The following is a 25,018-nucleotide window of genomic DNA, read 5'->3' as shown; positions in this document are numbered from 1 at the left end:
TCTTTCCAAAAGCAGTGAGGTGTTCACCACATTCAAACAGGAGATGGAAAAGGTAACACTGGCCCAGGCTGGGTATGGCTGCAGGGGCACAAGCTGCTTCATTCAGAATGTGGTGCCTCACTGAGAGCTGTTTACAGTAACAGTGTGATTGAGACCAAGGGAGGGGCTGTAAGAAGGAATCACACCCTTTCCTCCCTCACCTTCCGGGTTCTCCTGGAGAAGGGACTGCCTTGCCGTTTCCTGTTATTGGCAGTGGGCATTTAACTTGAGAGGTCCTCAGGTGGCACCGGAAGCGCTGGCTGTGTCCTATTCTGCCTTGCCTGCTGCCATGGGACCGTTGCCCCACCTTGGGGACACAGATGCAAACAGCTTGTGCCCTGACCATTTCCTCTGCCCGTCACATAATCCAGATGACTAAGAAGATCAAGAAGCTGGAGAAAGAAACCACCATGTACCGGTCCCGGTGGGAGAGCAGCAACAAGGCCCTGCTGGAGATGGCTGAAGAGGTGGGCTGAGTGCACTCGGCAGCCAGGGCTGGGGTGTGCAGTTACTCAGTACCAGGCCGTTTTCTGTAGTTCTAGCAGTGAGTGATGCAGCTGGCATGAGGTGGAGCTGGGCACGTCTGTCCAAGTCCAAGGCACTGCCAGCTCTCCCCAGGGGAGGTGGTGAGCCCAGTCATAGGCCTGCAGTGGAAGCAAAGGGAATAAATGGAAGAAAAGAATAAGGAACAAGAAAAACAAATGGTGCCAATGATGTGTGTAGTTTGTATGTGGAGTGGCCCCGATCATTTGATTTTGTGACTTGAGATGTAGGAGAGTAAAGTAACTCTATGCTAGAGTAGCTACTGCAGCCAGACCTGCTGAATGTCTGTGCTGTGCCAGTTCATTGAACCTTCCCTTGAGATCTGTGAGGTTGATGTTAGTAGACAAGTTTAACAGATCAGGAGATTGGCTACAAAACCAAGTACTTTGCCAAGGTCTTCTGGTAGATATATGGAGAAATACATGGTCTCTAAGCCATGCCCCTCCCCTACACCACATTGCCCTCAACTGACAGCCAGGCCGTGGCATAAACCAGGGCTGTTCACTTGAAAGGGGCCAGCTTTGGACTCCAGTCTGCTCCCAACGTTGTTAAAGTGTGAATGTTTTCTACCAAGTGGCAGCGGCAGTGGCAGGTGGAGGATCGATGGCATGACACTGAAAGGCCCCCTTTCTCTCCCTAGAAAACCCTCCGGGACAAAGAGCTTGAGGGCCTGCAGGTGAAAATCCAGCGTCTGGAGAAGCTGTGCCGGGCGCTGCAGACAGAGCGCAACGATCTGAACAAGAGGGTGCAGGACCTGAGTGCTGGTGGCCAGAGCCCCCTCACTGACAGCGGCCCTGAGCAAAGGCCAGAGGCTGCCACTGCCTCCAAAGAGCAGGGTGGCGAGGGGTCCGGGGTCCAAGCACCTAGCTCTACAGGAGCCACAGAAGCTCCCTGCTGCCCTGGAGCACCAAGCACAGAAGCGTCAGGCCAAACAGGGCCCCAGGAGCCCACCTCCACCACCGCCTAGGGAGCCTGGCACTAGGGGCATGCTGGGAAGGGAGCAAGCAGCCCAGCCAGGCCTGGCCATGCAAGGCTCCCACTGCTGAGTAGTCCAGTGCTGAGGCCCAGGGTGCTCTGACCTGGCTGGCATATGACACTGCAGTTTGAATTTCGTGGGTCAGCTTCACGTACATATGACATGTGCAAGGCCTCATACATTTATATCTGTAAGTGTAAAATAGGCTTGCATTGGATGCAGAGCGGGTGTGTACAGATGAAGGCAGTGGCTCTTCTGTAAGCTGAAGAGTCGAAGCGGAGTCGTCATCTGTAGCCGCCTTCAGTGACCCGGCAGGACAGTGACTTGAACATTTCTCTGCCTGACATGAGGCTTAGACCCCTCCCCTCCCTGCCCTTCAGGGATCATGACAAGTGACACACCCAGGCCTGACTGTGTTTCTCTTGTTGGCAGGGCTTTGGCAGCTCTGGCTCTCCTAGCTCCTCTGGACGCTTCTTTGCTTTTCTTAACCAGGAAAGGGGTCCCCAGACAGAGCCTTGGCAGGGCACTCAGAGCTGGTGATCAGACCACTTTCCTGCCTCAGACAAGGAACCTGGAGAACGTTCAGTGTAGGATGATGTGCTGGTAGGGAGCCCTTTCGGCACTGCTTCCCCTGCCCTGCGGTAGTGCCAGGACCAGGCCAGTGATGCTTCTCAGTAGCCTTATCATTCACAGGTGCCTCTCTAGCCTGCACAAATGATTGATGGGATCACCCAAAGGATTCTTTCGGAAGGTTTTTTGTTTTTGTTGCACGTGACAGTGTTTGTATGGAGGGTCTTCTGAGGAGGGAGGAGGAATACTCCAGAGGTGGTGCCTGGGTTCCTGGCTTCCAGTGCCTCACCCTCCCTCTCCACCCCACCCGGCACTTTTGTCATGTTGGTGCTTAGGTTCCTGTTTGATGAGATCAGATTGTGAGAGAAAGGAAAGGGCTTTGAATCCTATGGGTTTCAATCCTGGAAGGCCACCATCAATGCCATCACCACTGCCTCCATGTAGCAGTTGCTAGGCCCCAGGAGCTGTTCCCGGTGGCTTTATGAGTCTGTTTCTGCTTCTTGCCCCCATCCCCACTGTGCAGTCCTTGAGATTTGCTCTGGTTCCATTGTCCAAGGAGGAAGAGCTGAGAGCTGAGTGTCCTCGATATCCTACTTCTTCCTGTGTGGGGGCCCCAGCTCTTGTCTGACAATTGATGGATAAGAATGAGAATTGACTAACCCCCAGAAATCCACAAAATGGCTGCAGATATTCCCATAACCCCCTCCCCTTACATGGTCCTCTATACTTAAAGTTTTGCTGGTTGCAAACTTGCCTAAGGTATTAGGCCACCTTAATACAGAGCAATTTTCTGGAACAACAGATGAGTCTCGGATCAGGAAGCAGAGCCCTGCCGGGCTTGGGGACTATGTCCCATCTCCAGCTGGGCCTCGGCTTCAGTGTAGCTGAGGGAGCACAGACCAAGGTGGGTGAAATGGTTGAGCTGATGCTTCTGTATTTTCTTAAAGCTAATTCATTATCATATAGGTTTTTTCATCTTGCACAACTAGCCCATGCTTTCAGCCCTTAAATCCCTCTTATAAAATAGGTTATGAAGAGTATTAAGTACTCCTTGTTCTGCCTTTGACCAGAGATGGCAAGTGAAAGGTACACCATTTCTCTGCTCCATAGTAGGTACCACTAGTCTCTGTTCAGAGTATTTCCTTCTCATTCTTGGTATTTCATTTCTTGAGGTTCCCTCAGCAGCCAGTGCTGAGACCTGTTTGCCATCCCTGGCTGAGATAGTGCTCTCCTGTGGAGAAGTGTCTTCCCCTCTGAAATGGGTGTGTCTAGAATGGTCCCTGAACATGCCTCTTCCTGTTCCAGTAAGGCTCCCTCACTCATGCCGGGTTGAGGTACTCAAGAACTGCCCATACAGGGTTTGCTGGGCTGTGGAAGCATTGGGAGGAGGCAGAAGCCTTTGCCCACCTCTTTAAAGATCAGGTAGACCTGCAATAGCCCACATGATTGCCTGCCTCACTTCACCTACCTCTTAAGGCCCATGGGGTTAGCGGGGAGGGAGCCCAGTGTGATGGGGTGGGAACTCAGCACAACAGCTCTCTGAAACCAAGTGGAGCTACAGTGAGCAAGGTGGCCTCAGCTGGGCTTCCAGGGTCGAAATGATAGGCCCTGGGCAGGGTAGAACCGTTGCTCTCAGCTCTGGGCATCCTGGCCAGGCTGTAGGTAGGGATCCCATTCCTCTAATTCCATTGACCAAATCGTAATCACTACAGCTGTTCTGCTTGCTCCGCTTTCCAAAGTCAGCCCAGGTACCTGGTGCTGCCAGCCAGGAGCCTGGGCCAGATGCAGGGGATGTGGCCTCTGAAGGCCAGTGCCTTCCTCACTAGGGCAGGTCCCATGCACATGACCTCAGTTCTAGGACCAAGAGCTGTGTTGGTTTCTTGGATTGCTAGCTTTTCCCCCAGGGGACCACAGCAGGCGAGGCTCGCAGCCCAGAGCCCTTGGCTCTGCTGACAGTAGTGTTCAGACCTTGTCCAGCTGAGAGCTTCATGTACACCAGATTCTAAGAGGTGTCCACAGCACTTTCTTTGTTTTCCATGAGGTTTTTGGACCATGGGCTGAGCTCAGGCACTTTTTCTGTAAGAGAATGTTATGTCTGTAAAGATGTTATTTTCCCTCCTCTACCCCAACTGTGGTTGCCCTGGTATCTAGGGGAGGGCAAGGCCTGCTGAGCTGACTCCAGCTGCCCCAGCCCTCCCACCTTGCACAGCACAGAAGGTCACCCAGGGATAGCCAGGTACCCACCTCCTGGGGGAGGGGTGCTGCCACCTGTCTCTAACTGCTTCCCTTATGGCCCACCTTGGCCTCCCAGATTTGTTTGAAGCTGTGCTGACAGCTTTTTTTTTTTTTTTTTGTCTCGTTTTGGTATTCACAACAGCCAGGGACTTGATTTTGATGTATTTTAAACCCTATTAAATAGTCTGTTGCCTTATTGCTTCTCTCCTGACCTTTGTGGTCATTTGGGCTTGTGAGTCCATCCAGCCATCAGTGATTTGTCTGGATCTGCTGCCAAGTCTGGCTGTGCCCTGACACCCTGCATCTCCCAGAGTGCCCTCCCTCCCTTCCAGCTCAGGACACAGACACTGGAGCTGCCCGAGTGGAGCCCTTGGCAAAGCTGACATGATACACATGTGTGGGAGCACCGGAGATTATTCTCACAGTCAAAAATTGGCCCTGCCCTCGGAGGGCTCACAGGCTGGTGAGGGGAAAAGGGATGTTCGGATGTGGAAGGGGTGGTTGTCCTATGGGAACAAAGAGGAGGAAGGCCCTGTCCCCTTCAGCAAGAGAATAGGGATAGATACCTGGAAGGGACTGTGGCCCAAGGAGCAGGAAGAAGTTTGATAACCATTTAGTACAGAGGTGGGAAACCTTTTTTTGCTAAGGGTCATTTGCATATTTATAACATTTGCTTAATATAATTCACTTAATATACATTTGTGTTGCTATGAAAAAAGCTCTTAGATTTATTGAATTTTGAGTCCTGCCTATGATTGCCTTGGCAGGCCATGCCAACTTATTTCATGGGCCTTCTACAGCCTGCAGGCCGGACGTTCCCCATCCCTTGTTTAGTAACAGTGGTTCAATGCAGGTGCCCTGGAGGGGGTGGGAGAGAGGGTGCATGGGGCCAAATAAGTCACCAAGAGCCTGTGTGCCAGATTTAGGCTATATCCAGGGAGACCCACTGAAGGTCTTTAGGTAGGAGATTGGGAGGGTCCACGAGGAATGCAAAATCAAGGGCAACAGAAAGCTAGGCACATGGTGAGGTCCAGATTAGACAAGTGGCATCACTACTATCTGGGCTGTGTGCCATGGGCAACATCTCGGCACCAGCCCACCAGGGACCTCCAGGTCCCTTTCCTTTGGTTTTGTGTGTTCTTTGACCACAGTCTGCATATAGTTCTTAAGAATGAACTGGTTTCGGCCTGACTGGTGGCTCCGTTGGTTGCAGCATCATCCCCCTGCACCAAAGATTTCGGGTTCTGTCCCTGGTCAGGGTCAGGGTGCATACAGGAGGCAACTGATTCATGTTTCCCTTTTTCCTCTCAGTAAAAATCCTCCGGTGAGATTAAAAAAAAAAAAAAAAAGAATGAACTGGTTCCTTATACACTCCTGCTCACCCACCCCATGCTCCTATATGGGACACACGCTGGATGTCTCACCCAGCACCCTGTTCTCTCCGGGGCCTGGGCTTTTCATCACAAAGGACGATATATGAATGGCCAACCAATGACAGAGACCAAGTGCCCTTCCCACCACGTCTCCACAAGTAGATGTGTCCACTCTGTGTAACAGTCCCCACAGAGCCCCTGCCCCTTCCAGTCAGGGTTCTAATGGGTTGATAGTTTTCTGTGCTGGCCACGTTGGTTCCAAAGATCCTTTGGAGGGGGTCAGGGGAGACCGCCTCAACTGGGAGCTCTGAGCAAAGCAGCTGTAAGAATAACCACCTTAGAGGTGCTCCCGGGCACTCGGCCACTTTCCCACAGGAGCCTAGTGCCACTGCTGCAGTTCTGTAAGGGAGGAGGGGGCCTTCCGGCTGTCCTGTCTGCCTGTGCAGGCCCGTCTCAGATCCCTGCTTATCGAACAGTCCTGACCTACTAGTAATGTCTCCCCTTCAGGAGCAGTCTGGGCATTGAAAGCACCTATATATATATATATAAAAGCACCTGGGAAAGAGGCTTGCTGGGGAGCCTGCTGAAACAATGCCTCGTCCCTCCCTAACTCAGCCTCACCCCCCGCCCAACTCAGCCTCACCCCTCCCTAACTCAGCCTCACCCCTCCCTAACTCATCGGAGGCCAGGCCCAGGGACGCTGCCCCGCCCCGCGGGAGAGGACAGTGGGTGGGAGCAGCTGTGTGCACTGCCCAGGGCAGCTATTTGAGCCTGTAGGGCAGCCTGTCTCCTGTTGCATCAGATGCTTCTCTGAGGACCTGAGCCGGGAGCCTCTGCCAGGTCTTTAAATAGCTGCCCCACTGATCTCCTGGGGCAGCAGGGGGTGGGGAAGTGTGTCAGCCTCCAGGCCTGCAGTCAAACGCCAGGTTTCCATTCCCCGATGCCCCGCTCCCAGTGACTGAGTACAGCCCCCAGCGCTGTACCAGCGAGCAGTGTCTGGTGTTGTGGGAGGAGTGCCACTGCCCTCAAAAGACTATTGTTGACTGTTGGTAAACGGAGACGATGACGGGATCTTCCACCAGGGCTGTGATGAGGGTTAAATGACCGTAAAGTGCTTAAAGGGGTCCTGGACTCACTTGATGGATCCTGTCTTCTCCCAGTTTCTTCCTGTTGCTGCTACCCTGGTGCTCCGTCCTTGCTTTTATATATGTCCATTCACCTTCCCTCTCTGCATTCTTCTTCCTGACAAAGCCACCACCATTTTGTGAAACTATAGTTTCTCTCCAAAACAGATGGGAAAGTGGAAGGATTTTTAGATTGCCGTCACACAACATCGTAGCCACCTTGTTCAGGTGAGGAGGTAAAGTCTTGAGAGGAACAGCATAATAAATGTGGAGACGCTCTCCCATCTTACCCCACCACCAGAGATAAAGGTCACTTTCTCTTTAAATGCAAATTACCTCCTGCCGGCTCCGCTTCCACTCCTCCAGTTCCCTGTTCCCGGTAGGAGAGTGCTGAGGGCGGAGGAACACACACGGAAGGATCACTCCAGACCCCAAACCTCCAGGTCTGTTGCCCCGGGGAGTGGGGTGGGACAGAATGGCACTCCCTCTGAGATCCTGGCTCCTGAGATGAGCGATCCACTTGGCACAGGTTTGGGGGGTTGAGTGGGAAATAGATCCCAGGCTGTGCCCAGCGGTTCCTGGGGAGCAGAGGCGCCCACTCCAATTCTTCTATCGAGTCCCTAATTGGGTCAAGCTGCCGCAGGTCTCCCCTCTGCCACACCCCCTAATGCCAACCAGCCATGTGCCGATTTAAATGCCCCCAGCACCACCACCATCCCAGAGTGCAGATCAGGCTTGGTGGTGGCAGCCTGGAAGGAGCAGCTCGGGGAAAACCCCCAGAAAGGGCCCCCAGACCTCCCTGGGGAGGACCTCAACAGACCTGGGCTTGCGGGTGGAGCTGGGCTGGAGGCCCAGCAGCCAGCCACAAGCCAGCCATTGTTGGGGCCACGGCAGCCAGCTGCTGCCCACCACCCACCCCAGTGAAGCCAAGCAGGGACTTTCTGAGTGGGGAGGGTGAAGCAGCTGGAAGCATGTCCCAGGGAACTTCTGAGAGTTGCCTGGTGTTTGGGTTTGGGAGTAGATGGAGGAGGGGGTGCAAGCATCTAAATGGGGGAAAACCCCACACTGAGCCCTGCCCTGCATGCCACCGTTTCTCCCGCTGTTATCCATCCTCTGGTGGTTAGTGTGTGGCACACCCACACCTGGGTCACCTCCCATGCAGATGCTCCCAGCTTCTGCCTAAGCAGTTGACATACAGAACATGGCCTGGCTAAGACACCCCTAATCCTGTGGAGCTCCTGCCAGCTCACCTCCGCTGCCTCTCCCTCCCTCCACATTTCCTCTGCCAGCTCCACGCCCTCAGCTACGGAGCAGGGAACTCCAGCAGCCTCTGGAGAATCCTACCTGAGGCAGCCCTTTCAGGCAGGGCTGGAGGACAGGTGGGGACCTGAGTGGGCTCAGAAGGTCCTTCAAATACAGACCCATGACCCCAACAGTAGGAGATGGCATTGGGCCCGGCCCATACTGGACAGAGGAAGGGACGGATGTGAAGGGATGGTTGGAAAGCCCCAGGGCCTTCCTTTGCAGCTCTCGGGGCTTGGCAGGTGAAGGGATGACTTTGCTTCTCAGATCTCAGTGGGGCTGCCTCCCACCCAGGGCCTGAGGCCCAGCCAGCATCAATGGAGGACAAGAAGAAGAAAAGGAGTCCCAAACCCTGCCTGACCCAGCCGGCTGCAGCCCCAGGAACTCTCCGCAGGGTCCCTGTGCCCACCAGCCACAGTGGCTCCTTGGCCCTGGGCCTCCCTCATCTGCCGTCCCCCAAACAGAGGGCCAAGTTCAAGAGGTGGGTACAGAAGGAAAGGGCACGAAGGGAGGGACCTGAACTCTAAGCTGAGCACTATGGTCAGGAAGGTAAAGGGGCTTAGCCTTTAGGTACTGAGCAATAATTGATGCTTTCCCTGGGGGTGCCCCTGAGAACCCAGGGCTCAGGCCCAGCGTCAATCCTCAAGTGTGTGGGGAAAAGGCTGGGTGGGTCACACAGTGTGATGACTGAACCACCTCAGAGCAGGGAGTGAGCAGCACTGCCTGTCAGGAAGTGAGAGACAAGGCTGGGGGGCACACTGGACAGGGAGAATGTTCTAAGGGGCTTGCTTGGCATAAGAAAGAAGAAAAATACTGCCTGGAAAGTTCCAGGAACCATAGGTGGTTTGATGGCCCTGGAGTGTCACAGGTAGGAAATGGTGAGGAGCTACTCAGGTATACAATTAGAATTATTTGCCTAATTTTTAAATTAATTTTATTGGGGTGGCATTGTTTAATAAGATCATATAGGTTTCAAGTGTACATTTCTCTGATACATGATCTGTATATTGCATTGTGTGCCCACCACCCAAAATCATATCACCTTCCGACACCATATATTTGGCTCCTTTCCCCTTTACTAACCCATCCTTCTCTCTGTAACCACCATACTGTTGTGTGTGTCTGTGAGTTTGTCTTATATCCCACATATGAGTGAAATCATATGGTTCTTAGCTTTCTCTGATTGACTTATTTCACATAGCATAACATTCTCAAGGTCCATCCAGGGCTTCATATTTTTTAATGATTGGGAATCTGCATCCTACCCTATAATGTGTCCCTGTGTGTTCTTTCTCCAACTGCTATGTTTCCCTATGGCTTTGACATCCCCTGCCTTAGGGGCATGTTTAGGGACAGCCACAGTGGGTATAGCTGAAGCTCTGGACTGGGGAAGGTAAGAAGAGAAATGCAATTGGAGAATGGGATTGCAGATGGGGACCAGGCTGAGAAGGTCGTTAGGTGTCATTCTAAGGGCAATGGAAAATTCAAAAGTTTTTAAAGGCCCTGGCCGTATAACCGCTCAGTTGGTTAGAGCATCTTCCTGATACACCAAGGTTGCAGTTCGATCCTGGTCAGGGGACATACAAGAATCAACCAATGAATACATAAATAAGTAGAACAACAGAATCAATGTGTTTCTCTCTCTCTCTCTCTCTCTCTCTCAAAATCAATCATAGTTTTTAAATAGAAGAGTGTCAGAAAGATATTATGGGGAGAGGTAAGACAGCTCTCATGGCAATAAGGGAGTAACTGTCCCCAAATTCACCGAGAACCAGTGAGGACAAGTGATTCACTCAGGGTCACAGGAGGAATGAGTGGGGGCTCAGACAGGAACCCAGGAGCCTACTTCCAGGCATGGCTCTGACTTTCTCATTGTTAGAAAAAAACAACTTATTTTGACTTCTTACCCTCATCCCTCCTCACCCTCCCTTCCTATTATCAGTCCTGGTACCCAGCGCAGGGCCAGAAGAACAAACATCCATTTATGTTGATGAGTAGATAGGAAGATGAATTAGTGTACAGACAGATGGCACAAAAGACCTGGGGGTGCCTGGCTGTCTCTGCCCTGTGACCTTGGTCATGTCCACTCCACCCAGGGTAGGCAAGGAGAAATGCCGCCCGGTGCTGGCCGGAGGTGGGGGTGGCTCTGCAGGCACCCCCTTGCAGCACTCGTTCCTGACTGAGGTGACCGATGTTTATGAGATGGAGGGAGGACTGTTGAACCTGCTCAATGATTTCCACTCAGGCCGGCTACAGGCCTTCGGTGAGTCCTGGGAGTTGGGTTTAGAGGATATCTGTGTGTGGGGTGTGTGTATGGGTGTGTGTGTGTGTGTGTGTGTGTGTGTGAGGGGGTGGGGGGACGGCTAGAGGGCCTTGTCTCTGGTGAGTGGCTGGGGCCAAGGTCCCAAAGTTGCTCCCAGGGCTCAGACAGGTGCTGTCCAGGGAAGGAATGCTCCTTCGAGCAGTTGGAGCACGTGCGGGAAATGCAGGAGAAGCTGGCCCGGCTGCACTTCAGCCTGGACGTGTGTGGGGAGGAGGAGGAAGAGGAGGAAGAAGAGGACGGGGTCACTGAGGGGCTGCCTGAAGAGCAGAAGAAGACCACAGCTGACCGCAACCTGGACCAGCTGCTTAACAATGTGGGTCAGGGCTGGGTGCTTTGATTCCTGGGGGCATAAGGGAGTGGGGGAGGTACTGCTCTTAAGGCCATTATTGACCCTTGGGTGAAAAGCTGGGGTGCATAAAGCTAAGAGCTCTGAGTCTCTCAAGCCCACGAGAAAATGGCACTCAGAACATCTGGGGGTTGGCCTGGTGCCTCTTCTGACAGGAATGTCTCTTTCTCTCCACAGCTGGAAGATCTTAGTAATTCCATGTATCCTTTCCCGGACCTGTGTGTGTGTATGGGCCTCCCAGAGATGGTATCACTTTCCTCTTCCCTCCCACCCTCCAGGAGTGTTTACTATAATATCATCGCCACACTCTGATGTCCTACTGAGTCAGAGTTAGCCACAGACTGCCCCAACCCGGGAAAAGGAGTGCAGGAAGAATTTCCCAAATATTAGGAAAAAGTGGTTGCAGGGAGTATGTTTTACCTACTTACCCAAAATCTTTGCAAGCACTTTAGCTGACACCAATCCATGGCAAAGCTTGTCTAATGTCTTCCTAATCTTTCAGCACTCAATTACTTTGAGTGATTTAGATGATCTCCCTACCTAGTCCTGGTCAGAAATAGTGCGGGTGCAGACACCTGTAGGATCTACTAGATCAAAAGAGAATGGGCTAAGCCACCTAGCAAGAAGGGCCGATGAAGACTGCAACCTCAGCCCTGGCTGGTCTGGCTCAGTGGATAAAGCTAAGGCCCGTGGACTGAAGGGTCCCAGGTTTGATTCTGGTCAGGGGCACATGCCCAGGTTGCAGGCTCTATCTCCAGTGGGGGGCCATACAGGAGGGATGGATCAATGATTCCCATCATTGATGTTTCTATCTCTCTCCCCCTCTCCTTTCCTCTCTGAAATCAATAAAAATATATTTAAAAAAAAAAAAGACTGCAACCTCAGACCACCCCAGAGTCCCTTGCACAGCCCCTTTCGCAGTTGGAGAGCCAGCCTGTGCAGGATGGAAAGACGGGGCTGGAAAGACCGGGTCTGCAGCGTCCAATCCTTGACTGACACAGACAGAAGCTGCACCTGGCCGAGAACGCGGAGCCTGAGGAGCAGGCAGCGGTGTAGGTGTCGGACCGACGCCCGGACCCCGCTCATTCCCTTCAAACTGTGACTTTCTACAGACTCGACTGCGTATTCTGTGGCCCCCCAGGTGCTATGGGGAGGGGGGCATTACATGGAATTAAACCAGAATGAACGAAAGCGGCTCCGTGTCCTCCCTCCCGCATCGCGTCTTTCTCGGGTGGAGGCCCCGGCCGGGCAAATACACCCCCGCGCAACCCACTTCCGGTTCGGCAGGTCCGGCTCCTGGAGGCCGGAGTCCCTAGAGCGGCCTCGGGAGGGCGCGGAGGCTCGGACTCATCCCGCCCAGGCCGGAGTGGAGGTTGTCATGGAGACGGCGGGGCGGGCCTCGCTCGCCAGCTCTGGGCGCGGACTAGTGACGCACGAGGCAGGCGCCGGCAGCCGCGCGGGGCAGTTGGCGCCCAGATGGAGTGGGAGCAGTTGGTTCGGAAGGTGGTGGTGCTGCAGGTACCGGCGGTCGGGTGCACATGATGAGCCCCATGGACCTCGGAGATACCGCCCCGAGGAAGGCTGGGACCCAGGGGCCCCCACGCGCTCCCAGGACACGCTCTTGGGGGACCATGGAAACGGTGGGAAGGACCTTAAGACGGGGATCCAGCCCGGAGCCCCAGCGCACAGCGTCACCTCTCCTTTGCCCGTGGCCACGGGGTGACCTCCCCAGGAGCATCCCAGAGGATGCCTCCACTTGAGCAGTGATGAGGCTTTCTCTCCCCACCAGGCCTGCGTCCGGGGTTTCCTGGTCCGACGCCAGTTCCAGAGTCTCCGAGCGGAGTATGAGGCTATTGTACGAGAGATCGAGGGTGACCTGGGCACCCTGCAGTGGACTGAAGGCTGGATTCCCAGGCCCCAGTTCCTCCCACAGGTAGAGCACACACCCCAGAAGGAGAAGGGACCTGGGTAGGGGATTCAAAGGAATGGTAGACTCCACCCTGCCTGCTGATAAGCCTTTCTCAATGGAAAAGGCAGCAGCAGGCTGCCCACATCCCAATCCTGAATCTCCCCCCAACTTGTAAGCCTAACGGCACCCAGATACTTAGAGGTTTAGCCCTGGGGCACTCATACCTCTCCGATTTCTCAGAAGGCAAAATCCCATCGGAACTGGAAAGCTGGAGAGAGGGTACCAAAGTCAGAGCAGGAACTATGGAGTTGCTTCCCGTGTAAGGAGCCTGAGAGAGAGATGATGCTGAAGAAGTCCGGAGAGAGCTCAGCAAATTCAGAAAGTCTTCACTGCAGAGATGACAGCTCCTGGCTTTGGGATCAGCAAAGCAGGAAAACCAGGAAACCCAGCCAAGAGGAGACTGAGGCTATGCCAAGGATGGAGAACCCAGGTACCTCTCTGCCTAGATCAGGGCAAGCCCCTGACCCTCTGTGGGCCTCGACTTTCCCACCTAAAAAGTGAAAGGCTTTTTTTAAACTATATTTTGTATTGATTTTAGAGAGGAAGGGAGAGGGAGAGAGAGATAGGAACAGCAATGATGAGAGAGAATCACTGATTGGCTGCCTCCTGCACACCCCCCACTGGGGATGCGCCTGCAACCAAGGCACATGCCCTTGACCGGAATCGAACCTGGGACCCTTCAGTCTGCAGGCCGATACTCTATCCACTGAGCCAACCCGGCTAGGGCGTGAAAGGCTTTTTCTAGATAAGCTGTACCCCATCCCCCTTCCTTTTGCCTAGTTGAGGGCAACTCGTGGGTGGGCAGGAGGAGGGTGCTAGGGTCTAATGCTAGGTCACTGCCCAGGATTTACACCTTAAGGCTTTCTCCCATTCCTCCCTCCTTCGCAGAAGCTGCAGGTCCAGGACTGCCCCACAGTCCAACAGAGCTCCAGGAGCTCCAGTACCAGCGCAGCCACTTGGCCATGGAGCTGCTGTGGATACAGCAGGCCATCAATAGCCGTAAGGAGGTAGGCACTAACTTGGAGCCCTTTGTGCACATGTAGAGACAAGGGTGGCAGTGAGGGAAAGGCCTCCTGCCATGCCCCTGCAGGCCTGCCTGGTACAGTGTTTGTTCTCTTCCCAACAGTACCTAATTCTCAAACAAACACTGGGATCCCCAGAGGCAAGGTTAGACCCCGGGGGACAGACCTGTGAAAGAGCTGGGTCACAACCAGGCCCCCCACTGGAAGACCAGTACTACAGAGACAGGACACCTGGAGAGCAAGACCATGCAGATGACTCTTGCTGGAGGCTCAGATCACAACCTCACAAATCCCCAGAAAGACTGGCCACTACAGATGAAACCACTGCTGGGGCCAAGTACAGGGACCCAAACCGCAGGCGGGCTGGACCACAGCTACCCACACCATCAGATAAGCAGGCCATAGAGAACAGGCTCACCAAAGAGCCACATCCTGGGGAACAGACCTTTGGAGGGACCTGCCTACAGCTGACAAAACCAGAGGACCAGACACTCACAGGCCTCAAACCTAAGGGCCCCTGTTCTGGAAAGGCCAGAACACAGCTGCCCAGACTCTGTGTGGACCCAAATATTGAAGATAAGTCTCCCGGAAAGTCAGACCACAAAGAGCCTAATTGCCAAAGAGCTAGGCCACGAGAGTCGGGCCTCTCAGAGGACCGTGTCATCTGGGGTGGGACTTGGGCAGGACATGGTACCCTGGATCTCTGGAAGACCAAACCGCCCAGGCCCAGACCCCCAGTAATAAAAGCTCCAGAGGTAGAGCTTCCGATGAGCCTAGCCCTGAAGGATGGAAAAACCAGAGGAATGGACCATGGAGATCAAGGCCACTTGAGAAACTGTCTTCTACAGGGTAGATAGCATAGGAGAGAACCATGGAGGGACAGGCTGTGGGAAACAAGGGCAAGGAGACGGGTCCCGGTACCAGTTCTACCTCCCGCCCCTGGCTCTTGGTGGCCAGTGGGGCCAAGAGAAGCTGGAGCAAAGAGTTGGCACCAGTACAGGGAGAGGAGGGAGAAGGACACACTTTCATCCTTTACCTGGGCTCAATCCAAATTTCAGGACAGGGGAGTTACCTGGGTAAGTAAAAGGGGAGACCTGATGGAAAATAAAGGTTTTCCTTCGATTCTGAGCCTCATTGCATTCATTTGCTGCCTGTGGTCAGAACTGGCTGGAAGCAGACTAGCCATCCTTGGGAAATAACCCCCAAAGCTGATCCCCCCTGTAAGGTGACAGGGAGAGTCTGAGAAGCCCTCCCTCGGCCCCGTATTGGGCCGTCTATTCCAGTGTGATCTCTGCCACTGCCTCTCACCGAGCCCCAGCATCTTCCTGTATACAGTGACTACACCCTCTCTGCTCTGGTGAGGCCCCTGAACCTGCTGAGGCTCTCCCTGCATTCCTGAGTGAGAGGGCAGGCCTCCACCTCTGACTGGCACTGCTCCCAGGCCTGCCTTAGTTGCCTGGCAACAGCTCTGCGTCTCTAGCTGAGAGCACACTATGGCAGCCAAGAGGGTAGTGGTGTACCGGAATGGGGACCCTTTCTTCCCAGGCCGCCAGCTGGTGGTCACTCAACGCCGCTTCCCCACCCTGGAGACCTTCCTCAGTGAGGTAACATCAGCTGTGCAGGCCTCGCTGGCTGTGCGTGCCCTTTACACTCCTTGTCATGGCCACCCTGTCACTGACCTGGCCGACCTGCAGAATGGAGGGCAGTATGTGGCTGCTGGCTTCGAACGATTCTGCAAGCTCCAGTGAGTAGCTGGGGCTGGTCAGAGTGTAGGGAGGGAGGTAACAGCAATAGCACATGTTCAGAACTTACTAGGTATGTGCAGATACTTTAGACGTTTAAAGGCAGCAACCCTATGAAGGGGTGGTCTCGTCCCCCTTCTTTAGAAAGGGGACATCAAGACAATGAAGTTAAGTAACAAATAGTGGAGCCACAGTCCAAGTTGAAGTCTGACACTGATGTTTGTCCATCACAGGACCAGCCTGTGAGAAGGAAAACATTCTGCAGGCTGAGCCCCTTTTACCAAAGGCTCTTCCTCCGAATGAGAAAATTGCTGAGATACAGTAGGATGCTTAATGAACAAGTTTCTCTCAACCTTTCATCTTACGGTTTGTGTCAACCTGACTCAGGACATTAAGGCAGGTTCAAGTGCCAGCGTCTGTTTCTGGACTGAAATGACAGACTGTTCCAATGGGAAGGGATGGCTGGTGAGCTGGGCCCCAGCCCCCAGCTCTGGCATCTACAAGGCTCCCCAAGATGACCTGTGCCCTATCTGTCCTTTCAGCTACTTGCCCCCTGGAGGGAAGGATCTAGGTGGGAAAAGCAGCAGACTACCAGTAAGTCTTCCCACCCCTCCTGGGATTGCCTCCAATTTCATCTGGGAAGCCAGGGGCCCTGGCAAGGGCAGGACCTGCCAGTCTCCTGGCAGCAGTCTCCACGCCTACTCTGGAACAGCTACTATGCTTCCTGGGTGTGAGACTTCAAGACACTATCCCTTCTCCCTTCCCAGCCTTTCACTTTATCTCCAGGCTGTGGTCCCCAAAGGAAAGAGGGAGCTGTAAAACACATGGGCAGGGGGTGATGAGAATGTGATTCAGGAAGTTAGAAGAACCCTTTGGTGAAGATATGACCAGTACCAACCCTCCTTGCCGCATCTGCCCCAATCAGGTTCCTTTCCCTCACCCTACCTGCCTTGGACTGGCCCACCCTAACCAAAGGCCTCAACTCTCACCCGACTTGGGTTTTAGTGTTGTCCTGTGACTCAGCACCCAGGTGACGGGGCCCTTGGATGGAGGCTGCCTGCAGGTGCCCCCTGCTATATCCAGTAAGTGCTCGTGTCCGGAGCAAGGGCATACATTTCTGTTGCAGTGAGACCGAGAAAATGTGAGTGGGTTTATTCCAGGAGCCCATGGTCCCTGGTGGGAACATAAAAAGTCCAACATGCTTGATGGGTGAAAATGGACCAGCACACTGGCTGGTTCTTGAACCATCTTCTGACCCCTGTGCCACCCTTTTTCCTTTCACACATAGGAAGTTCTGGGGACCCTCCCCCTTACCAGGCTGCTCTTTGTCCCAGTGTGTTCAGGAATGGGGACCTGTTAAGTCCCCCATTTGGGCTGAAGCTGTCCCAGGCTGCCAGCGAGGACTGGGAAACGGTGCTGAAGCTCCTGACGGAGAAGGCCAAGTTACAGAGTGGGGCTGTGTGCAAGTGAGTACAGGGACTGGGGAAGCCCAAAAGTCTCCAAAGGGAGCCTCCTTGCTGGTTTCGACTGTCCTTGAGGGTGAAAAGGCAAAAGGAAAGCACATTTCCCTCAATGGGATTTCTGGGCCACAGGCAGAGGCCCCTCCAGCCCAGCTCTTGGAGCCAGGGCAGAGCCTAGGTGACTGGCCCTGGTGCCCAGAGGACCAGTAGCCAAAGGATACCCTGGAATAGCTGTACCCACCCCCTCATCATCTGCCAAATATGAAGAGATTGTCCTCCGCTCACCTCTCTCCCGCAGACTCTGCACCCTGGAGGGCCTCCCGTTGTCAGCAAGGGAGGCTCTGGTGAGTGGCCGTTACTATGTGGCTGTTGGAGAAGATGAATTCAAGGCCCTCCCCTACCTGGAGCTGCTGGTGCCTAACCCCTCACTGCCCAGGGGCTGCTGGTATGTATGTGTGAGGGGGTGCGGGGTGCGGGGGGTAGCTGGTTAGAGCAGAGGAAGCCCCCCTGACCCCATGTCCTCTTCTGCCTACGACAAGCCTTTCCTTTTCCATTGCAGGCATCCTGGAGACCCAAAGTCTAGGCCCCACAAGCAGGGGGTAGGTGACGTGTGAGGCCAAAGGGGGCGAGGGGAGGAAGGCGAGTGACTGGCTGACTCCCCCAGCAGCTCAGGCTCTGCCCTGACCTCACTGCATCCTCTCAGGAATCCTGTGAAAGAGAGATTATTATTCCCATTTCCCAGAGGAGAGACTGAAGTTCAAAGGAGTGAAGTAATTTGTTCAGGGTGACACAGAATTGAGTGGTAGCCACTGAGCATCCAACAGGGGCTAGGGAGACTCGGCCTGGTTTCGCTGGCCTTCTTTCTTTTTTTTTACTATACATATATTTTTATTGATTTGAGAGGGAGGGAGGGAGGGAGGGAGAGAGAGAGAGAGAAACATCAATGATGAGAGAGAATCATTGATCGGCTGCCTCCTGCACACCCCGCACTGGGGATCGGGCTCAAAACCCAGGCATGTTCCCTGCCCAGGAATCAAACCCAGGCCTCTTCAGTCCACAGGCCGACGCTCTATCCACTGAGCCAAACCAGCTGGGGCTCCCTGGGCTTCTTGAGTGCCAGGCACCAGCTACTCTGTTTTTGGATAAGGCAGCCTGATGGGAAGAGGGAGCAGGGAGGGAGGATGCAGGCTATGATGATGGACAGCATCTCCTCTCCAAGCTACCACAGGCACCAGGGCATTCAAGCCTGGACTGGGAGTAGAGAAGGTAAGAACAACCAGTGCCTGTAGCCCAAGCGCTGTGTTCCCTCTACAGGCCCATGGCCACAGGACACACACAACCCAACCCTCTCCGAAGAAACCAAGCCAAACTGAGCCATCTGCTTTCTATGCCAGACCCCCACAGGCTACTCAGCCAAGAAGCCTGCTCCCCGCGCTCTCATTCCCATCAGGTGAGGGACCGAGACTCTTCTCAGCCACCTTCTCACTGGAACAGGGGAGGTCCCTGCTGTGGGGATGGTCCATGGGGGCAGAATGCCCAGGTACAGAGCTAGCCCTGACCTCGGCAGAGCTGTCTCCCATGTGCACATCCAGTCCCTTTGTCTGTCTGTCTGTCTCTATTAAGCCTCACTTGAGGATTTGTTTGTTTTGTTGTTGTTTTTTAATTGATTTGAGAGAGGAAGGGAGAGGGAGAGAGATACATCAATGATGAGAGAGAATCACTGATGGGCTGCCTCCCACGTGCCCCACACTGGGGATGGAGCCCACAACCCAGGCATGTGCCCTGATTGGGAATCGAACCATGACCTCCTGGCTCATAGGTCGATGCTCATGCCAGCTGGGCTGAGGATTTGTTTTTTATTGATGTTTAGAGAGCAGAAGGAAAAGAGAGAGAAATAAACATTGATATGAGAGAGAAACATCGATTGGTTGCCTCCCATCCCCAACCAGAGATGGAACCTATAACATAAATATGTGCCCTGACCAGGAATCAAACCCACAGTCTTTTGGTGAACGGATGATGCTCCAACCAATCAAGCTACCCAGCCAGGGCCAGTCCCTTGTCTCTTTACAAGGACTTAGCATATGGGAAGAAGTACATGGAAACTCAAAGAAATGAGTCCTCAGGGGAGGGATTTGGAAAGGACGGGGGTGGGGGCCAAAGTCCTGCCTCTGAAGTACCTTGCCATCCTCCGAGGTAAGAGGAGCAAGGCTCAGGGGAGGGGAAGGGCTGGTAGAGAAGATCAAGGGAAAGAATGTTCTGGGCTCAGCCTGAGCACCAGCCAATGTTGTCCCCTCATCAGGAGTGTATGGGGCTCCCCACCCAAGGAAGGAAACAGAAGGGGCCCAGGAAGTAGCAGATGATACAGACACCTGGACAGAGGAGCCCTTGGATCAGGTGGGCTGGGGCTGGAAGCAGTGTGCTGGACAGGAGGGGTTCTGAGCTGGATAGAGACTGTCAGCCCTGAGCCCCAGGATCAGTTCTTCCCCCCATGACTCTGAGCAGATCCCTAACCTCTCACAGCCCACGTCCTACCTTGTTAAATGAGAGACAAATCCTAATTTCTAAAGTCTCTTCCTTTCCTGGGATTGGGACATTCGGCTGAGGGCTGGACACTGGACGTGGGATGCTAATGGTCCACTCTGTATGGCTTTCCTCCTCCTCCAGAGGACAGCACAGACAGTGGAAGAGGCCCTGCCCCTGGAAAGCCCACCTGGAGCTGGGGCAGCTATCTCCACCTCAGACCCTGCTCCTTCACCTTGAGAGCCACAGCCCCAGCCAGGAACCGGGACCACCACGCTGCAGCCACACTTTATCCTCAGCCCCAGCAGCCTGTTCTGGAGGAACCAGTGCCTCCCCTGGGCTTGTAGAATATGCTTCAGCCCCCTCAGCCCCTCCCCAGTCTTCCGCTTCTAAGCTCACAGCCCCATCTTCCTTTGCTTGCTGAGCCAGTAGCCCTGGCCACAGAGGTCATTTCCTATGGGGTTCTCTGGCCAGAGAAAGGAGTAGCCAACTGAGCTTGGGAGAGACCACAAACTTGGGAGTGGGTCTGTCACAATAAAAGAATACTAACCTCGTCTGTTTATTATAGATTTATTATGGGCTACTACTTGTCAGGCATTACGCCAAACGCTGGTTAGGCAGAGCTGGGGCTCACAGGTGTCTTATCTATTTGAGAGGAGCAGACATGCAAGGCTAACAGACAGCTTATCTGCCATCCTGAGGCACCTCCCTCCCCTCAGTTCCCCTGCTGGTAGCCAAGGCTTCTGAGTCCTGGAGGCCTCCTGCTTGCATTTCTGGCTTAAAGACTAGAGCTGGCCCTCGCAGTGCAGCTGGGGCTCTGAAGTCCATTGACCCTGCTGCTGTGAGAGTCAGAACAGACCATAGTGACAGCTGCCGGGCTGGGGCCCACAGGTTGCTGAGGTTGAGTGTGAAGTTTCTTGTGCTAAATCCTAGCCGTTGAACAGCTCTTGAATGTTACAAAACCCTTTCACTCTTGTTCTCTTATTGTGATCCTCGAGGTAGTAATGATCCCCATAAGAGATGAGGAAGCTGAGGCTCAGATGGAAGTGCTAGGTCCATCGCCTGCACCTCATGGCCCAAGGGGCTTCCTGGAGAGAGCAGAGCTGGAGGGTGGCACTGGCCCGTTGGCCCACTCAAAGGGCAGACGGTTGTCCCTGGGTCTTGCTCACTGAGCTTGTGATGCAGAGTGTAATTCCTGCCGTGGTGAGCACCATGCCTGCGAATGTTCCTGGGATAATGGATAGAAATCGAGGGGCTCTCAGCCCAGCCATGCCATAGGAGCTGGTGCAGGGCTGGGGGAAGGTCCTTTCCTCACCCGCCCATGGGAGATGGCTCTGGAAAAGAACTGACACAGGGGTGTCAAGGCCCAAGTAGCTGCTTCCCACACTTATAGTGGCCTGACTTACGTTTTCCACCAATATCTTCTCCCAGGACCTTTCCAACAATCAGTGTGAAGACGATGGACAGGGAGTTACTGATGGGCACAGCTAGAGTTAGATCTGAATGATCAAATTAAAAAAAAAATCACTGAGATGCAAAAAAAAATGTCTTTCTAAGCACAAAGCACTTTCATTTTATCATCAAGACAGGCTTTTTTTTTTTTTAATTGATTTTTAGAGAGAGAGGAAGAGGTAGATGAAACACTGGCCACCTCCTGCACACCCCCTTACTGGATATTGAGTCCACAACCCAGGCATGTGCCCTGACCAGGAATCAAACCAGTGCACAGGACGATGCCCAACCAACTACCAACTGAGCCACGCCAGTCAGGGCTAGACAGCTTTTATTGAAAACGTATCTCATGACTCCGTATCTCAGATGAAGCCACAGTAAAGCTCAGGATTCAAACCCAGGTTTCCTGATTCCAAATTTGCTCTCTCAGGATTCCAGCATGAAGACCTGAGCTACAAGGTGTGGGACCACCCTGGTTTGCTGATAAGTATGAGATCTCTGCACTCAGAGCTCCTGAGACCTCAAGGACATCGGGCCAGACAGGCACCCAGAACTCAAAGGATGCAGCAGAATGACTGCAATCACGCCTACCAAACACTTATTCAGCACATGTTATGTGCTAGGTGCATTGTGTATATATCTCACTTAATCTTCAAAACAACACTGCAAGAAGAGCCTTATCATGTCCTTGCATAGATAAAGGAAACAAGGCTCAAAAAGGTCACACAGCCCTGGCCAGTTTTGCTCAGTGGATAGAGTGTCAGCCTGCAAACTGAAGAGTCATAGGTTCGATTCTGGTCAAGGGCACATGCCTGGATTGCAGGCTCAATCCCTCACAGGGGGCATGCAGAAGGCAGCCGATCAATGATTGTCTCTCATCACTGATGTTTCTATCTCTCTATCTCTCTCCCTCTCCCGCTCTGAAATCAATAAAGATGTGTGTTTTTTTTTAAAATAAAAAAAAGGTCATATAAATTGAGGCACATTGAGTATTTAAACCAAGGTCTGCCTAACTCCAAAGCTGTCCCTTACTAAACTAATGGATACGAACAACCCAAAACAGCAGGTGAAGCACATTTTGTTTCTGTTTCAGCTCTGGCTCAGGCCTTATGGAGTTAAGGAAGAGAAAAAGACAGGGTTGGACTTTACGTAGAGGTCATCAGAGCTCAGGATCCCTTCCTTAGTTTTGAAGTTCCAAGGAACTGACTCCCAATAAACAAACTGGAAAAAGACTAATGGAGTTAATAACACTGTTAACTTAAAATGTTATTAACTTAAATTTTGTACACTTAAAATTTGCTAAGACGGTAAATCTCATGTTAAGTGTTGTCACACACTACCAAAACAAAACACTAATGGATAAATCAGAAGCTGAGTTACTCGTTGACAACAAAATTCACAACTGCCAGGCAGACTGGGATGCTCATGTGGGCTCTTTACAACATTCTTTCCCAGCACTCCCAGGCCTCACCTGCTCCAGGTAGAGGAGGAAAGAACTGTCTTGCTTCTCATCCCCTCCAACATTATCCATCCAAGAAACACACAACTCCTACCTACTCAGAGCTGCTTCCTTTGGTTCACACACCTTCCACTGGATGCCATGGCTGCTAAGGACTGGTCTGCAACAGTAGATGGGAGAGGGAAGCAAGCTGGCCAATGGAGCAGCAAGGGCACTGCAGTGAGGCAGACATTGGTTTCCCTGTGTAATCTTGGTTAAGTCACAGACACACTGAGCCTGTTCCCCACATGTAAAACAGTGATAGCCAGAGAACATCTTACAACAGATGTTATCTTGTCAGATGAAATATGATAATGCATGTATAGTCCCTGGATAAAGTAGATGCTTAATAGTGATCACTATTCTGATTATTAGAATGGGCGGATGTTAAAGGATAGAGGTAGAGTAGATGATGAGAATCAGATCCTAAAGCTGCAATTTGCTCAAAATTTGGTAAATGGCTACGTGCAATTAGCTGGCCAGAGGGTTTAGCATTCTTGGGCCCCGGGGAGTGCCAGAGGCATTCAAACTTTCTTTTAAATGAAGCATTATGAGCCCTGGCCGGTGTGGCTCCGTTGGTTGGGCATTGTCCCACACATCGAAAGATTGCCGGTTTGATTCCTGGTCAGGGCACATGCCCAGGCTATGGGCTCAATCCCTGGTAGGGGGTGTGCAGGAAGCAGCTGATGGATGTTTCACTTTCACGTCAGTGTTTCTCTCTCTCTCACTCTGCCTCTCTAAAAATAAATGAAAAATATATTTTTAAAATGAAGCTTCTTATGAGAAGCTCAAAATGTAAAACAGATGCAAGTAGAGTGGCTCTAGCTGAAGCCGAGGTGGCAGGTCTGGAGGTTAGCCTATGCTGGGGTCCAACCCCAGCAGGTCCAGGGGTTCCCAAAGGTGTAGACAGAGTCGGCGAAGAAGGAATGACACGGAGACCTGGTGTGGATCTCCAGAGAAGTTCTGCCGTTTATTGTCTTGTTACATCCGTTTTTATACCAGTTGATTTTAATCCTGTCAATTTCTATTACAAAGATTAGGGCTTTTCTTATCTCCATTCCAGGGAGTAAAGATTATGTAGCTTAAGCATGATTGTTCATAGTTAAAGAGATTAATTACCCGCCTGGCACTTAGTGAAGAGGTTTTATTTCCTCCCTAACTTCAGGGGAAAATCCCTACGTGGGGAAACAACCTTTCTCAGAGAGGTGACCTTGGTTAAAACACATAGTGCCAAGAAGGTGAGCAAATATATTAAGAACAGTATGCCATATATGCCAGGTCCCTTGAAACAGCAAGGATGGACTGGCTCCTGGCAAGCCTATCCCCTCACCCACGGTTTCTGAGGGGTTCCCCCAAGTTACTTGGGGCCCAAACTCTCCTCAAGTCCCTGGAGGGCCTGGTGAACCTCCGGGGAGGTGAAGCTACAACAGGGAGACTTCTCGTAGCAAAGTTCAAAAGCATAAACTTTAGGTAACATATGGCTTCAAATCCTTCTACACTGACATGCTATGTCGGACAAAGACAGATAAAATAAGTGGCAAAACGAACCCTCCTTTTTCCTCTGCTGCTGCACAAACCAACCTTAGCGCCTGTCAGCGTGCTCATAACCAGCCTACGGTGCCCCTACGGCTCAGAGAAGAAGGTGCAAAGAGAAAACCAGAGATGGTGGGCTCACCCCAAGGTGTTGCAGGCACCTCCCCAAAGTGACTCCAAGCACAGCAGTTCTAAGCCAGAGACCCACCTGTCGATGCCAAGGTGAAGTAGTAGAGAAGGGAGCCACACTGGTTGAGGAAAAAGGGCACCAGGTACTGGAAACAGAAGAAATCCAAAGTCAGTATGATTGCGTGACTGAGCAGCGCTGCCTTCTTTGAGCTTCTAGATAAGCCTTTCTCCGAGGGAGGAATGCTGTAAGGACCCAGGGGGCACTAGCCCTTCGAAAACCAGCCCCCGTGCCTGCAGTGTACTCATAACCAGCCGGCTGGGCCCCTGCAGCTCAGAAGAGCGTGCAACGAGAAAACCAGAGACAGGGGGCTCGCCTTCACGCATGGAAACCAGCTGTTGCAGGCATCCTCCCCAAAGTGGGGGAGGCAGAGGGAAAGTTCCGAACTGTGCCCCGGCCCTGAAAGCCCGCCCTCTCCCTCAGCCCCGCTAGTTCGCATCCTCCCATCCTGCAATTCCCCTGGCTCCAGCCCCTTCCTTTAAAGTTTAAACTCATGCAGCACTTGATCTGCACCTCTCCCGGCCCTCAGCCCTGAGAGGTGGCCGTGTGTCTTCTTTTCCACAAGCCTAGACTGGCAGTGCTGGGGTCAGAGGAAATCCCCCACGGCCTTCCTTATCCTCCCTCCCCAGGGGCACTGTGAACCCCAAAACTTCCCTCTGTCCATCCTCACCCGAGGATATTTTTCTTTGACTTTTATTTTTTTAATGTATTTTTATTGACTTCAGAGGTCATTCACAGACGCACCTCAATATTGAGGAAGAGGGTCTTCATCTCCTGCAGCAACTGCCGGAGCCAGGTCCG

General features: G+C 52.8%; 4 protein-coding genes across 8 annotated transcripts in view; all 4 read left to right on the top strand.

The window, feature by feature from the left end:
• The window catches only part of TXLNA (taxilin alpha), a 15,021-nt gene extending 10,460 nt beyond the window's left edge, over positions 1 to 4,561 (top strand). For both annotated transcript variants that reach the window (XM_015572809.1, XM_006777382.2), the window contains 3 exons: positions 1 to 52; positions 411 to 506; positions 1,223 to 4,561. The exon at positions 1 to 52 is cut by the window's left edge and continues 50 nt beyond it. In XM_015572809.1, coding sequence (XP_015428295.1) covers positions 1 to 52; positions 411 to 506; positions 1,223 to 1,549 — 475 coding nt within the window. In that variant the 3' untranslated portion in view covers positions 1,550 to 4,561. The remainder of the gene's footprint in view (positions 53 to 410; positions 507 to 1,222) is intronic.
• Positions 4,562 to 7,213: 2,652 nt separating this feature from the next.
• CCDC28B (coiled-coil domain containing 28B) lies at positions 7,214 to 12,022 on the top strand. Of its 4 annotated transcripts, XM_006777384.2 has the most exons (6): positions 7,215 to 7,303; positions 8,430 to 8,643; positions 10,259 to 10,425; positions 10,605 to 10,798; positions 11,009 to 11,031; positions 11,833 to 12,022. In XM_006777384.2, exons 2-6 carry the CDS (start codon positions 8,480 to 8,482, stop codon positions 11,885 to 11,887), a joined length of 603 nt encoding a protein of 200 aa, XP_006777447.1. In that variant the 5' UTR covers positions 7,215 to 7,303; positions 8,430 to 8,479; the 3' UTR covers positions 11,888 to 12,022. The 4 variants fall into 4 exon arrangements, with proteins under 4 accessions (XP_015428296.1, XP_006777447.1, XP_015428298.1 ...); XM_015572810.1 differs by lacking the exon at positions 11,833 to 12,022 and having other exon boundaries at positions 7,214 to 7,303; positions 11,009 to 11,546; XM_015572812.1 differs by lacking the exon at positions 11,833 to 12,022 and having other exon boundaries at positions 7,234 to 7,303; positions 8,457 to 8,643; positions 11,009 to 11,546.
• A 96-nt stretch (positions 12,023 to 12,118) lies between these two features.
• Positions 12,119 to 14,950, top strand: IQCC (IQ motif containing C). The gene is given in 6 exon segments (XM_006777385.2): positions 12,119 to 12,349; positions 12,621 to 12,764; positions 12,981 to 13,230; positions 13,689 to 13,807; positions 13,927 to 14,545; positions 14,548 to 14,950. Coding segments are annotated over 6 exon segments (1,302 nt in total). The 5' UTR covers positions 12,119 to 12,307; the 3' UTR covers positions 14,676 to 14,950.
• A 249-nt stretch (positions 14,951 to 15,199) lies between these two features.
• DCDC2B (doublecortin domain containing 2B) lies at positions 15,200 to 19,888 on the top strand. Its single transcript, XM_006777386.2, has 9 exons — positions 15,200 to 15,566; positions 16,107 to 16,158; positions 16,570 to 16,646; positions 16,899 to 17,030; positions 17,323 to 17,469; positions 17,584 to 17,623; positions 18,339 to 18,474; positions 19,327 to 19,421; positions 19,692 to 19,888. The coding sequence occupies exons 1-9, from the start codon at positions 15,316 to 15,318 to the stop codon at positions 19,785 to 19,787; spliced, it is 1,026 nt and encodes a 341-aa protein (XP_006777449.1). The 5' UTR covers positions 15,200 to 15,315; the 3' UTR covers positions 19,788 to 19,888.
• Positions 19,889 to 25,018: the final 5,130 nt, after the last annotated feature.

Source organism: Myotis davidii, unplaced genomic scaffold (genome assembly GCF_000327345.1).
Source record: "Myotis davidii unplaced genomic scaffold, ASM32734v1 scaffold88, whole genome shotgun sequence".
NCBI lineage: Eukaryota > Metazoa > Chordata > Mammalia > Chiroptera > Vespertilionidae > Myotis > Myotis davidii.
Note: the sequence above shows the minus strand (reverse complement) of the source record. Positions and strands in the feature narration are given on the sequence as shown.